The sequence below is a fragment of the Malus domestica genome, chromosome 07 (genome assembly GCF_042453785.1).
Source record: "Malus domestica chromosome 07, GDT2T_hap1".
Taxonomy (NCBI): Eukaryota; Viridiplantae; Streptophyta; class Magnoliopsida; order Rosales; family Rosaceae; genus Malus; species Malus domestica.
In genome coordinates, this window is record NC_091667.1 from 7,972,417 (window position 1) to 7,987,159 (window position 14,743).

The 14,743-nt window shown below is 36.2% G+C and overlaps 2 protein-coding genes across 2 annotated transcripts; both read right to left on the bottom strand.

The window, feature by feature from the left end:
• Window positions 1–1,414: 1,414 nt before the first annotated feature.
• LOC103438927 (replication factor C subunit 3-like) lies at window positions 1,415–10,451 on the bottom strand. The gene is made up of 11 exons (XM_008377469.4): window positions 9,573–10,451; window positions 9,372–9,482; window positions 9,247–9,279; window positions 3,322–3,493; window positions 3,033–3,211; window positions 2,779–2,915; window positions 2,579–2,674; window positions 2,218–2,287; window positions 2,056–2,133; window positions 1,828–1,954; window positions 1,415–1,491 (listed from the first exon to the last, which is right to left on the bottom strand). The coding sequence occupies exons 1-11, from the start codon at window positions 10,449–10,451 to the stop codon at window positions 1,415–1,417; spliced, it is 1,959 nt and encodes a 652-aa protein (XP_008375691.4).
• Window positions 10,452–11,926: 1,475 nt separating this feature from the next.
• LOC103438906 (uncharacterized) lies at window positions 11,927–14,197 on the bottom strand. The gene is made up of 5 exons (XM_008377446.4): window positions 14,032–14,197; window positions 12,932–13,294; window positions 12,730–12,804; window positions 12,578–12,649; window positions 11,927–12,456 (listed from the first exon to the last, which is right to left on the bottom strand). Exons 1-5 carry the CDS (start codon window positions 14,056–14,058, stop codon window positions 12,208–12,210), a joined length of 786 nt encoding a protein of 261 aa, XP_008375668.3. The 5' UTR covers window positions 14,059–14,197; the 3' UTR covers window positions 11,927–12,207.
• Window positions 14,198–14,743: the final 546 nt, after the last annotated feature.

A 14,743-nucleotide genomic window follows, 5' to 3' on the forward strand; every position in this document is an offset into this window, starting at 1 on the left:
TTTCATCTATCAACATTTTATTGTCTGTGAAAAGCATACACCAAGGAATATTATCTTGAATATGTCCCATCAACTCATCCATTACCAATGCAAAAAGATAACGACTTAAAAATGAGCCTTGATGTAACCCCACTGTTAAGGGAAAGTTTTATGTTTGTCCTTCATGAATTATTATGACAGTCTTTGCTCCATCATACATATCCTTTATAGCTTGGATATATGCTACTCGTATTCCTTTCTTCTCTAAAATCCTCCAAGAGTATCTCTTGGGAACCTATCATACGCTTTTTCCAAATCTATAAAGATCATGTGCAAATCCTTTTTCATATCATTATATATTTCCATTGATCTTCGTAAAAGATAGATTGCCTTCATGGTTGAGCGCCCTAACATGAATCCAAATGGATTGTCTAAGACCCATGTATCTTGCCTGAGTCTATGCTCAATTACTCTCTCATAGAGCTTCATTGTATGACTCATTAACTTAATACCCCTATAGTTCATGCAATTTTGTACTTCGCCTTTATTCTTGTAGATAAGCACCAAAGTTCTTTTTCGCCACTTCTTCATTTTCAAAATCTTATTGGAAATGTTTGTGAGTTATGCTATACCTATCTCTCCCAAGACATTTCATACTTCGATTGGTATATCATCTGGGCCCACTGCTTTTATGCTTCAACTTTTTCAAAGTTACAACCACTTATTCCTTCCTGATTCGACAATAGAACGAGTAATTTCTACACTCTTCTGAGTTACTCAACTCTCCTAAAGAAGTACATCTTTCATGTCCTTTATTGAGAAGATTATGAAAATACCCTCTTTGTCTATCTTTAACCACGTTCTTTGTAGCTAGAACATTTCCATTCTCATTCTTGATGCACCTTACTTGGTTCAGTCTCTTGTACGTCTTCCTTTCTCTAGCTCTAGCTAGTTTATATATAGATATCCAACTCTCCTTTTTTGGTATCCAACCGCTTATACATATCGTCAAAAAAGCTGCTAGCTTCACTTCTCTCACGACTTTCTTCGCCACCTTCTTCGCTATTTTATACCTTTCATAGTTTTGTATATATAAGGCTTTACAACATTCCTTCTTAGCCTTAACTTTTACCTTGTAATAATATGCACTGCTTAATAAAGTATTTGTGCCATCAAAATGTTATTGACAAACAGGTTTGTCATATCACACCTTATTAATTTCCACACTACTCCATAAGTGAGTAGTTTAAGCCAAGATCTTAAGTTTACAAGAAAGCCAACCAGCAAAAAAGTTTATAAGGAAGCCAATGGTTTCCAGCTACTGCTGCACCAGCAGTACTAAGATCATATATAACAAGAAAAAAGCTCCCCCAAAGGAAATTCTAGGGTGTGTAATTCCTTCAGGAGGAGTTTGGCTGACCGATAAGACGCCTTCTTATGTTGGATCGCCAACGGGCAAAGACCTGGTATACGTGCAACCCTTGTAGCAGCTCATGAACTTGGCTATAAACTCTGGGAGAGAATGAAAATAAACTTATGTTATCCATAAGAAGTGGAAAATCTTTAGATGGCAAATAGTGATGGAAATTGCAATGCTTGTGTTTTATACGCATAATGCGCTTATAGGGGCAATGTTCTCTTGCCCGACTTATGTTATCAGACTATGAATCTGAACTACACGTTCAAATAAGAATCAGCTCAATCAATCATCCAGATTCACAGTCTAGTAATATAAGCATCTTATGTTGCCACACAGTACGACAAGAGAAACATTTCTGTGCATTTACATGTACAACACAAATCAAACCAGTTCATTATAATATATTACTTTTCCAACAGTTGTTTTACCTTCAATTCTCAAGAACTGCTGAATATGCTTTCTGGATTGATCAGTGAGCCTTTTACCCGTTTCCTCATGATCGTGCCGACTGAGTGCCAGTGCTTTGCCACTCTCAAACATATTTTCGTCGTTCCTCTGCATGATTGAAGAGAATTAACATATTTTGGTGACTTTAGTAGTTCATTATTTAACACCTATCATAACAATTTGGCCTGTAAGTTTCTTAAGTTTCATACGTTGTATTCGTCGTACATGCTCTCAACTCGATCCTGCAGGCTGTCGTCCACATACTTCTTCAGCTGTGCTACTAGGGACTGCATAAAGATTAGAACAAATTTGCTTTATAGTATCATTACTTCAATTAGAGATATCTGATATAAGGGCAACAATATGCTTACTTTGAAAATGAATTCCGGACAAACGCAATGAACTATAAGATTTTGAAGCTTTCCGCGGACTATATATAGCCTGCCAAAAGATACAGAACATTTCTCAAATTTCAAGTTGGTGAAGTTGCAAATTTTATCTTAATTCTAATGTATTCTAAATTACAGTTGAATTGGGCTAACACAAATTTTGTACCTCCATCTCACAACACAGATGTGAGATTCACTACGTACTGTGAGGGGGAGGTTATATAAAACCGGCTCATACAATAATATATACCTAAATTTGAGAACAAGTCGAACATAGTTTTCCGTGGTACATATATTGTGTAGTGTACTCTTACTACATATTAATTTGTTCAAAGGAGCATACTGTTTTGGGCTTTGCTCTTCAATCATATTCTTGGCAATATCTGCAATGTTATCTTCCCAACCTGTCAGAATTACTTGATCTTCTTTAAAAGGATAGCTGCATATACACCGTTCATCAAAACCACATAAATTAATATATATATATATATATGAGTGACAAAAACATTTAGCAACGGTAACTATTTTTTCTCTTATTAATACCTTTTCTTCCAAGTAGCCTCGAATGAACGAATGGCTTGACGGAGACTATTATTCGAATTTTGGGCAAACCTTTCAGCCAGTTCATGTGGCAAATCTATGCCTTCTTTTTTAGATATGAATTTTAAAACTTCAACAATCTGAAAATGTAGAAAGTAAACTACATGATCAAACGCTTTCGAAAACAACAAAATGAAAATTATTAAGTTCATCCAATACTGATGTGTACCCCTTGTTACGATCTACTAGTTCCCCACCTCATTCTTGGAAGGAGGTAAAAGCTCAACGATGGTGCAAAGCGATTTGATTGCCTGAAGCTTTGAGATATCAGAGCAGCAGAAGAAGACCTTATTACACCCTTTATACCTTTCTAAAAGCCACTTTATATACAGTAGGGCATCGGTCGACAGCTTGTCTGCCTCGTATAAGATTATTGCTGCAGAAAAATATATATAAATAGGCAACAGCGTTATTCATGCACTTTTTTATTCAGCTTGGTTTAAGAAGTAAATCAATTTGTACTGTTTTTAATCCACATATATATACCTCGACAGTTGTCAAGGCTGCATGGCAGAGACTTGTTCAGCATATTGTCCTGTGTCTCTCTCATGAGTTCCACAATGACATGCTTCTCGTAGCCCTTCAGTTCAGAGAGATTCACTTCTACATGTTGAGGGGATTGCTTTACATGTACTTCTATGCTACCTACCATTTCCCCCTTTGAGAAGAAAGATAAAAACAAGAAAATCGAGTAAATTAAAGGTCGATGTTTGTTATATCATTCCGCATGGATATTTCATATATAGGAAGATCACAACTGTGGAGTAATTGACGAGATTTCATACTATATATTTTCTCCTATTCTTCGTACATTTTGGTAATTATTTTGGTGAGATGTGGATAGTTTGTGCTATATTTCCAATGTAGGACATTGGACTTCTCTTGAGCAAAAATTGAACAAACGGTGATCAAACAGATGAATTTTGGAATGATTTCAGTTGGAGATATTTGTGAAAATCTGAAATTTTTCGTGTCAAAATTTCAGATTTTTTTACCAACCAGTTTATTTATCAAGAATAAATAAAAGACTAGCTCGGAGTGCTAGCAGATTGCGCTATAGGGCTTATTTACGAATTTTGGGTTGGAAGATGATGGATTTTGGACTTGGATCTTCTTGGATTTTGAAAAGAATATCCTAAGTTTTAATTCAAGTCAATTTGGGCCTGATTTAGTGTGAAATCTCGTCCCCGGAATTTCATTATTCATTGTGTATCTCGTAATTTAAGTTCGTATTTCACGTTTACGTCATTTTTATTACTTAATTTTAATTCCGTAAATTTTAGGAATTAAATCGAATAGTTATCGGGTTTGAATTTTCGAAATCAATCTTTATCTTTCGTTAACTTTTCGAAGTTTTAACTAATGTTTTTAAATAGATCTCGAACCCACGAACGTATAGGCGAAAGCCGTCCGAGTTATAACGGTATAGTTATGGACGTTTGAAGTTGTGAACTATAGATTGTGGGAATTATTTAATTCCCACGTGTGGGTTAAAGGTTAAGTTAGTTTAAAAAGAGGACCAAATCAGATTTTTAGGGGTTGAAAAAGGACCAATAAGGGAAGAAACAAAAAAGGGGGATTTTCCCCTTCCATTTTCGTCATCCCGTGCACCACTGCAACTTATTCCACAACCTCTCATCTACCTTATTTGCTGAAGGGTTTTTAAAGCCAAATTCGGGTAGAACTCCACCGGAGAACGAGGGGTTCTCGACGGCGATTTGTTGTTCCGGTGAGTATCACCATTCACCATCACCCTTGATCAACTTCTTTTGGACCCAAGAACAAGACCCAATCTTGGAACACCAAGGAAGCCGAATTGAAGAACACCCACCTTAGGGTTTTCGACGGGTGCAAGCCAATCTGAGGGCCTTCCCGGCCAAATTGGACGTGGCCACAAGTATAAAGTTTACTCTACTTGTTGAGATCTTTATTCCTGTAAAATTTAAGAATTTTTGGAAAAAGTCGAATTTCCCGGTGTGTGACATCCAATTTATGAAATGCTGATGGTTAACATTATGTATGTATAGTCTTATTTGAAAATTAGCCATTTACCATGTTGCATTTGTTGCTTTAAAGTTAGTGAATGCATTAATGTAATGTTGATGATGGGGAATCGACAATTATATTGTCCCATAATGTGAAATTGTTTCTCTTCATATTTGGTACAATTTTGCTAGATTTGTTAGTATGCATTTAGTCAGACGTGGTCCAGATTTTATCCTTGTGATGACAGTTAATAGTCATTGTTGATGAGCATATTGATTCCATCTCATTGGTTTAGCATTATCAGACCTTTCTGCTTATGTCTGAAGTTGAACAAATCCTTATATGTATGTATAAATTAATGAAAGGATGAATTTGTTTCCTTATTTACCGTATACATATATCTATGTATGCATATTCAAAGGAACTTACTTATATCCCTGGATATATATATGCACCAACTACCAAGGCTTTTATATACAGGTTCATCTATATTTGTAAGTAGCATCTTCACTTATTTTCTCTAAGTGTTTTCATTCAAATGTTACATTTATTTTGATCATGTTAATTCAAGTTAACCAAAATAGTACTTGGATCTCATAGTGTGAATTAGTAGTTCCAAGTAATCTAATTAATATTAGAGTCGGAAGCGATGCATTTAGTAATTGCATATACTTGAGAATAGGAGTTGATCGAGGTGATGGATGCTTGTAGTAATAATTCGAAACAATGCTTTGGAACCTAGATGGGAAATACAGAAATGGATGGTGTATGTGCTCATGTTGTAAATCATAAGTGTGGAGGTAGGAGGTAAGTTGTGTGTTGGTTTGATAGCACCATGTAGCATTGGTACATCGATGACCCTGCTTGGTTAATCTGCGTTGAAGGTCACTAATGGTCCTGCTTGGTTTATCCGCTTTGGGGGACCATACTATATATGGATCGCGCTTGGTTAACCCGCGTTGGGCAATCCTTATGGCCATGTATGCTTAGGAGTGATCATGCTTGGTTAATCCGCATTGGGTGATCACTTCCTAACAGCTGTAGGAGTGACTCTGCTTGGTTAATCCGCATTGGAGGGTCACTGCCTACTTGGTTACTTTCTCAGGGGTGGCTCTGCTTGGTTGATCCGCTTTCCAGGGGGGGCACTTCCTATTTGGTTACTTGTGTAGGCTTCGGCCGAACGACGTCTCTCTAGCTCTATTTTGAGTGTATCTGTGAATTTTGGCTTCAAGAACTTTGAGTTTGATTTAGAAAAGTCGTTGGATGTCTATGTGACTCCTTCGGAGTTTGCAAAGGTTTGGTATTAATTTCTTATGAATGATTTATATTCAAAGTTTATAAACTGTGATTGATGGTTGGTTTCATCATTATTATTACATACTTTGTATTATTGTCGCTCACACGAGCTTCGCAGCTTATCCAGGTTGTTGGTTGCTCGATACACCATTTCCATGATGTAGGCACTTATTTCACATGCGACAGATCTGCGTAAATTATGAGAAACCGTTTGATATTATCCACGATGGATCTTGTGATACAAATTAGAATTACCATGCTATTATCCATAACCCAAGTAGGGAATTATGTAGAGTTCTTTAATTAAATTCGTGAAATGATATGCTATCTCACTGATTGATTAACGTGATTAAAAATTAATATTGTGCTTCATGATTCCTTGATATGTTACAAGCTATGGATTGAGATATAATGTTGGAAGCATAGGGATTGGTATGATGTATTCAAATGTGATTTGACTTGTGTATTGGAAATGGTTTGACATGTGATTGAAATGCATATTGAATTGCTTGGGAGATGTGAGGTCTAGTAATGGACCAATAACCCATTGTGTTGGGGATTTGTTGCTCGATATTGTTTCTTTTCGTTGAGTCGTTGTGAATTGAGTAACTTGAATCATGTCTTGTTCTTTTGAGCCGTTGTTATGCTTCCTGGACTTTCGTTCAGTTCTGTTGAGTGGTCCGGAACTGAGTTCTGATTGGATTCTGTTGAGTGATGGTCCGGAATCCTTTCTACTTCGTGATTCCGTTGAGTGATAGTCTGGAATCGTATCCTGATTGGATTCCGTTGAGTGATGGTTCGGAATCCTTTCTACTCCACAATTTCGTTGAGTGATGGTTCAGAATCGTATCCTGATTGGATTCCGTTGAGTGATGGTCCGGAATCCCCTTTGGTACCTTGGTTCCGTTGGGTGGTCCAAAATTCCCTTTTTCAGAGATGTAGTCTTCGGCCAAACTGTGGCGCTCTAGCCCGCATTTCGACGTGTTGTATGTGTTATTGATGAAGTGATGGTTGGCATTATTGATGGATGTGATTATGGAATGATGTGGGTTATGGTTATGGTAATTATGATTAGACTCGTTGAACTTTATGACTAGTGAATATGATTGTGCTCCGTCGTTTGTCCCTTGTAATATTGCATGTTATGCATTGTGATATATTATTGAGACATAGCGATTTAATTGATGAATATTCAAGTGTAGTGAAATGACGAACTACGAATGGCTTGATCCCTAATGAGGGTACGTAGGTAGTCTAACGAGAAGGTTAGATGCAGCCATAAAGTATACGAAAAACTACTATGCGATTCGATTCTCAAGTTGTGCTTTGTACATATCCTGGAGGCGGGGTATGTTAGATATATGGGTATTGGTGTCGTCATGTGTCAATCCTGTACGTATGTTGGGATCGGGGCGTGACATTTAGATCCTGAAGGTCCATAAATGTGGAGATTTCTTAGCTGGGCAGATTTCCTACCTTGATTTAGACTGTGATTCTAACTTATCTTTTTATTATTTTGTTTCTTAGTTTTTAGAAGACATTTTCTAGAAAAAAATTTAATTTGTAGTAGTATAAATAAGGCTATTTTACCATTAGATTTTCTACGTGACATTGAGAGAACTTGGCAAAGTTCTAGCGAATTTCATATTTTTATCTACAAGATGTTTTCAATCCTTTTTCTAGTTAATGATCTTTTCTTTGGTTTTTATTATGAGTATAGCTAACTAATTCTTTTTGTTAGGGCGATGCCATAAGCCTTAGCATGAAATTGTGATTTTATTAATTTGCTTCTGAATGGATGTTTGCTTGCTTTGAATTATTAATCACTGAGTTTAAACTATTTAATTGTCTTAGTCCTTAGCTACCATTATGGTAATTAGACAAGTAATTTGATACAATTTCTGTTAGAACATCACCCTGAAATTGAGGAGTGCTTCTTGTGATTAATAATTGTACCCTGAAATTGAGGAGGGTTTCTTGTGATTGATAATTGTACCTGAAATTGAGGAGGGCTTTGTGTGATTGATAATTGTACTCTTAAAGGTTGCATGGTTTTTCAAAGGGTTTTCACAAAGCTTAATGAGTCTTGCATGTTTATATTTGATCTGAACATCATAAACGGGTTGCATGTTAGATATACGTTTTCACTTGAACATCATGAGGAAAATATGTATTAGGAAAACCTAACATTCAAAGTGTGTATGTGGAAATTCATAGGTAATTGGTAAAATTGCATAGGGTGGTTAATGGTTACGGCTAAACCATAGTTTTTCCCATAATTGTTTTATTTTAAAATACGTTTTTCCTTCTTTGCTATTGTTTTTCCCAATTTTCCAGATTCCTTTTACTGTTATTTTAAACTTTTAAATTTCAAAATCTCTAACCTTTGCCAAAATAGGTTTTAAATAATTAATCAAGAGTTTAATTACAAATTATTCATTCAATTCTTGTAAATAACGACCTGGAATGAGTGATTATACTAAAATTACCTTGTACTCTTGCAAGTATTTTAAATAATGAGTCTTGCATGTTTATATTTGATCTGAACATCATAAACGGGTTGCATGTTAGATATACGTTTTCACTTGAACATCATGAGGAAAATATGTATTAGGAAAACCTAACATTCAAAGTGTGTATGTGGAAATTCATAGGTAATTGGTAAAATTGCATAGGGTGGTTAATGGTTACGGCTAAACCATAGTTTTTCCCATAATTGTTTTATTTTAAAATACGTTTTTCCTTCTTTGCTATTGTTTTTCCCAATTTTCCAGATTCCTTTTACTGTTATTTTAAACTTTTAAATTTCAAAATCTCTAACCTTTGCCAAAATAGGTTTTAAATAATTAATCAAGAGTTTAATTACAAATTATTCATTCAATTCTTGTAAATAACGACCTGGAATGAGTGATTATACTAAAATTACCTTGTACTCTTGCAAGTATTTTAAATAATTTTAATCCTATTTGTGTAGGTACTAAAAATCCTATCAAAATAAGAGTGATTAACTACAGACTAATGGTCGTTTGTGATTATGGACCCCTAAATCCACACAAGAATGCTGTATGTACTAATATAAATGTTGGTGAAATTAATTGATTAAGTAAATATTGAGGATAAGTAAATTACCTTGAGGTTGAATGCCTTGAACTCTTCTGTGGCCTGATAATATATTTCAAAGAAGGATTAAAAGATTGACCAGAATAAAAGCTACAAATAATCAAAGAGAAATATAGTGAATCATGTCTACATACGTTTATTGTGTCGCGTCCAAAAGCCTCTCGAAGCATAGCCCAGATCATCGTTCTCTTCCCCACTCCCGGCGGTCCTTCAAATATGAAATGTCCACATCCTCCTTGTTTGGCCTGTATTTTTTATTTCAATACACAAATTCATCACAAACCGCAAAGAAATATAAAAAGTAAGAGCGATTGGCGTGTGTTGTTTATGCATACCAACGCCTGCAGTTGAATTGCTTTGTCTCTATTGCATATGAAATCTTCTAAGCACAGAGGCTGGTACTTGTCTGCCCACGCATATTCCTTCTCAGCGACACTCGTCACCTTAATTTGATCATTTCTCTGCGTAGCCGAAGCAGCAGCTGTTGCTGCTCCTGTTCTCACTCTCTCTCTCAAGGGCTTCTTTTTGTTAGATTCATTGCTACTCCTCCCAACCTCCTTCCTCTCTTTGCTCTCCAACAAAGAAATCTCTGTAATTGTCGATGATGAGGAGTTAATTAAAGGTGGTTTGGGGGGTTTTATCGCAGTGTACATATCCGGCCTAAGCTTGTCGTAATCCTCTCTTTTCGAACCAATGCAAGAGCTCCACTCTCGCATTTTGAACCCCGAAAAGAAGGTGGAGAATGAGTTCCAAGAACGATGAGAAGTATGGCTTTCGCGCCCCGGAGTATTACTTGGATGCTTAGGGACAACGAAGGCCGGGTACGTGAGTCCCCTAATGTAATAGGGACTATACTTTGAGCTTCTCTCCTCCTCAGCTTTATAATAGTCTTGAAGACTAACTTGCTCTACTCTCTTGTGAAGCTTGATCGCATCTCCCTCAACGTGCGCGTTATTGTGAGCCTGGAGGCTTTGCTCTGTCAAGTTCAAATTCCCCCTCCGCCTGATGAGTTTTCTGATCTTCGTGCCCAAGGAGAGCTTGGCAGAAGTGAACTTCGACGGTGGAGCTGAGCATGCAGAGTGGTTGACCGGAGGGAGGTTTTCGGGGAGAGTGCACTTCGAAGGCCATGTCTTTGTGAACTGCGGGTAGGACGAAGAGCGGGAGATTATTGAAGGGCTTGGCATTGTGCTGCAGAGTTGCGTCTGCAACTTCATTTTTTTCGTATCGGATGACATTATGAGGATTGCCAGAATTGGAGTTTGTGTTTGGGATTTTTTGATGGAACTTCCTAAGAGTTTTCCATGAATTTGACGAAGGAAAACGATATTTTCATGGCGTGATGAACTATATTTTGAGGGTCAAATAAAACATGCCTCAGCCGGATATGGAATATACTAAAAGTCTAGGACTCAAAGAGCAAATAAAATAGTAGTGGTCGGTTGTACTGAAGCGTATCGCATTGGAAATCTCATTAAGTTAAATTTTCTCATGTATTGAATAGTTCTACAATTAATTTCATCATGGCCTTTGTATGAAACCTCAACCTCTTGCAATGACTTGTAGCTCAGTTTGTTAAGAGCATTCGCATTCGCACCAGATGTTTCATATTCGAACCCTCTTTCCTAATTGCATTGGTGGTAAAATGCAAATTATGAGACAATATCAGTATCGGTGTGATTAGGTTGACCTGTCTTTCTAAAATATTATATGACCAATGTGAGAAATGGTTCAGCATGTTGCTCCAAATTTGTATATCTGGCTTTGTCTTCTTCTTGCTGGGGGCTTCAATGCTTTGAACATGCCAGACAATATTACTTATATTTTTAATTTCTGCAATCAAAAAAGAGAAACTCGACCGCCTTGTAATTATCAACACGCAATTTTTATTCTCTTTTAAATTAAAAAGTGTGGCATGTTTTATTGGTTTAATTTGATGTGAACTCTTGAAATAAAGAACAAAAAATTCTGCTGCAAAATCCAAAATTTTACAGGTACATATCAGATGATGGAAAAGTTATTAATTTAAAAAAATGTTTATAGGGAGCGGAAGTTTTATCCTACGTAGATTCTGGATTTTGGTGTTACATTGGCAATCAAATTAAACATTACTTTTACTTTGTTTTATAATTTGTGTCACTATTTGAATTTCACCCACATTTTCCACAGGCGCCTAAAGAAATCCATCATCATTCAGGTCCACCAACCCACAGTTTGAACCCTAAATTCAGGAACTCATGAAAGCAAATTTACAACACCGAATGCTGGTTTCGCAATGAGTTTCATTCCGGATTGGATTAACTTGTAACAGCTTTTGTTTATCACATAATATATTCAGTTTGATGAGTGACAACTTAGTAGAAGAAATCTAGCTACTAACAACGTATGGAATTACTAAATATAGGTGATCTCAGGAACATCTAAACGTTACATAAAACCACGGTCTGCTTCAAACCAACATGATGAACGCCGAGTAACTGGCAAACTTCAGTAGGACTCTCAGCGTGTAGAAGAAAACACAGGATACTCAACATCTAGCAATACTCGACAGATTATAGTAAGAATGCCAGCATACAATGAAGGTCTAAATTAAATCAACAAAGTCCAGCTTGCAGAATAGGTTGAAGAAAAAGGAGATATATTATTAGGAAGGAGAGGAAAATTGCCTCATGTGTTGCCGACTTCTACCAAATCACAGATAAATTGCTTCTTTTGTTGCATACTTAGCATCGAGAATCATACAATAGCGATCGCTGGAGAAACTACGAAACAATATGTGATTACATGAGGAATATCTAAACATTTTACATAGTCAGGCTACGAATCAACAGAACACACATTGACATTGAAGTCTGTTATGCAGAAGCTAAACATACACATAAGTCTAACATAATAAAGCGAAGTTCCAATTTCCAACATGTTTCCCCTTTATACAAAAGACTGGCAAAACTAGTTCAGATTAACTGGTGAACTTCAACAGTACCTTCGATTTGCTTTCTTCTCTTGTTTCTTTCTCTTTGCTGCAGCTTTGGGTGACTGAGCATTCGGCCTTTTCCGGTTAAGGAAATGCGAAAGAAACTCCTCCTGTGGCACAAGAGCTCCATGTGCCGTCTGAGATGACAGATTAACTGCAGTTTCTGTAACTTTTGACAAATTTGAAACTACAATCACATCCTTCAGTTTCTCCGCCATTTCAGAAAATGCATGAGTCCTGCTCTCGTACTACAACCAACCAAAGCATGCAATATGTCAGATCACTCCACTTCTCAAGCCAAAAATGCAAAGAACATAGCAAACGTATTCTCATTGATATAAGTCAACGTCGCAAAAATAATTGACGTACTGCCTCAAGTTTGGCAAGAGCAATTTCCAACTTCATTGACAGCTTATGGTTTTCGTTTGCTAAAGCCTCAATCTGCAAATAAAAGGAAAGGATATAATCGTTGCAGATTCCACAAACAAAAGGAAGATAGTAAATATATTTATGAGAATAACCTTTTGGGAATCTGCATATGAGCTTTTGTACATCGACTCTGGGCTTTCACAGAAGGATGAGTGTTTACCCCGTGCCTAATTTTGCAACACCGATAAGAGAACTAAAAGGGCTACAATGAAGTAATACAGCTAAATAGATATAACTAAACACAAAAATGCTAATTATCTCCATGGAGGGGTGAACTGTGAATAGATTGATTACCTTTGAGTTCCTCGCTTCCAAAAGTTGCATAATATAGTCAACTTTTTCTTCCAAGCTTTTGTCGCCTGAGGTTGACCCGTGCATTTTATGGGCAGGTTGTTCTTCTGCACTTCCACTTTCGCCAGCGGTTGTATCTTCAAGCACAAGTTCTGTATTCTCGTTTCCAGCAGGCAGAATACCATTTTGGAAACGCAAGGATCGCCTAACAACAGTACAATTGTACTTTGTTTTCTTCCTTGAACAAGTTTTGGTTGTTTTCTCCATCAGAGGCTCTGGATTTTCATGGTTCTGATTCATTATCTCCAACTGCAAACCTTCAGGGTGCCCCTCCGCATTCTCAGATGAAGGATCTGTGCCTTCACGCTTTGATTTGAACACCGTGATCAGTAATTAGCTAAACAAACTACAATTATCACACTATATTCGGGATGTTCAACGTAACAAAAGCCATTCCATTCATAGGAGAATACCAAGCATTGCTGATCAAAGCACAGAAACTGAAGGGATATTATTTAGTCAAACTGCGACTACACATGCACTAAATCTTAGAGGGTGCTAGGATCTGTCATGCACAGGATCGTCCATGTTTTGTGGGACTTGCAAGCATGAATGGACACGACCGATCCAAGCATTTCCCCCACAAAACCATATTATCATATTCAGAAAGCTCTTCAAAAGTATATGCCTTTTTTTCGATACAAAAACTGTTGATCTTGTAATAACACAAAAGAAGAAAACTAATTGAACATCAAATAAATAAATAATTAAAGGCCTTCAGAGAAACAGAATTTTCTTCCTTCTTTTAGTTTTAATTTTATTTGAAAAATAAGAATGGTGCATGCAAGCTTTCTATAAGTCAATTAAAACAAGAATTGTAGGAAAATCATTAACATTTTTCAGAGTTTATGAATTTAATTTCTTCCCATTGTAAATACTAAATAGCATTAGCCAAAGAGCATCAAGGGACATGATTAATTATGATTAATCAATGATCTGACAAATTAAAAATAATAATAAAAAAACAATAAAAATGTAGCATGTAAAAAGAAAAAAATACGAATGGATGGAAAAAATTATGTTTTGATGAAGAGAGAGCTTACCATGCGAGACACTTCTTCTTTGTTCATTGAAGCAAATACAGATCAAGTGATGAGCAGCAAGTCCATTTGTTTAAGAAGATGAGCAGCAGAGCACCGGTGGGAGTGTAGTAAACATCACCTTTTACGTGGCGGCATATGATTTGTTCTCAATATTCTAAACTTTCCCGTCAAATTATGTCTTCATTTCTGCTTTTTGTCTTTGGGAAGGTAAAAAAAGTACATGTGGTTTCTAATTTTTGTTCCTTTTTATCTCCAATGTAAATTATTAAATTATCTCAAATCTCTAATGGAGTCAAGGAAGAAAATATCGGTGATATCGGAAATATCGGTAGTTTGAAAACACGGAAATATCGATGGAAATATCAGTAAAATATCGATATCGATAAAAATTACATGGAAACCACGGAAATTGTAAGAAAAACTTGGAAATTTGTATTGAAACTTTGTAGGATGTTTATTTAGTCAATTATCTATTAGTTTATCACAACAAATTGGAAGGAAATGCATTGCATGATGGATTTAACATTATCAAGTTGATTATATAGCGATCTGACAAACATTATGAGTGTAGAAAATATGTAGTAATTAATGAAAGAAGTCTAAACACACCATAATCATTTATATATAATGAATTAGTACAATATTTTACACTTTAGTACCACATAGAGTTCCTATGAGGTTCAAATTTGTCACTATCTTCATCATCTCTATG

What these genes read in the sequence shown, in the direction of transcription:
- LOC103438927 (XM_008377469.4), bottom strand. Translation starts at nt 10,451, where the DNA reads ATGAAGTTGCAGACGCAACTCTGCAGCACAATGCCAAGCCCTTCAATA. An exon ending in CAATTCAACTGCAGGCGTTG is followed by an intron (nt 9,483 to 9,572) that starts GTATGCATAAAC and finishes TAAAAAATACAG; the next exon opens with GCCAAACAAGGAGGATGTGG. An exon ending in GAGGCTACTTGGAAGAAAAG is followed by an intron (nt 2,675 to 2,778) that starts GTATTAATAAGA and finishes GTGTATATGCAG; the next exon opens with CTATCCTTTTAAAGAAGATC.
- LOC103438906 (XM_008377446.4), bottom strand. Translation starts at nt 14,058, where the DNA reads ATGAACAAAGAAGAAGTGTCTCGCATG. An exon ending in TGGAAGCGAGGAACTCAAAG is followed by an intron (nt 12,805 to 12,931) that starts GTAATCAATCTA and finishes TTGCAAAATTAG; the next exon opens with GCACGGGGTAAACACTCATC. An exon ending in CATATGCAGATTCCCAAAAG is followed by an intron (nt 12,650 to 12,729) that starts GTTATTCTCATA and finishes TTTTATTTGCAG; the next exon opens with ATTGAGGCTTTAGCAAACGA.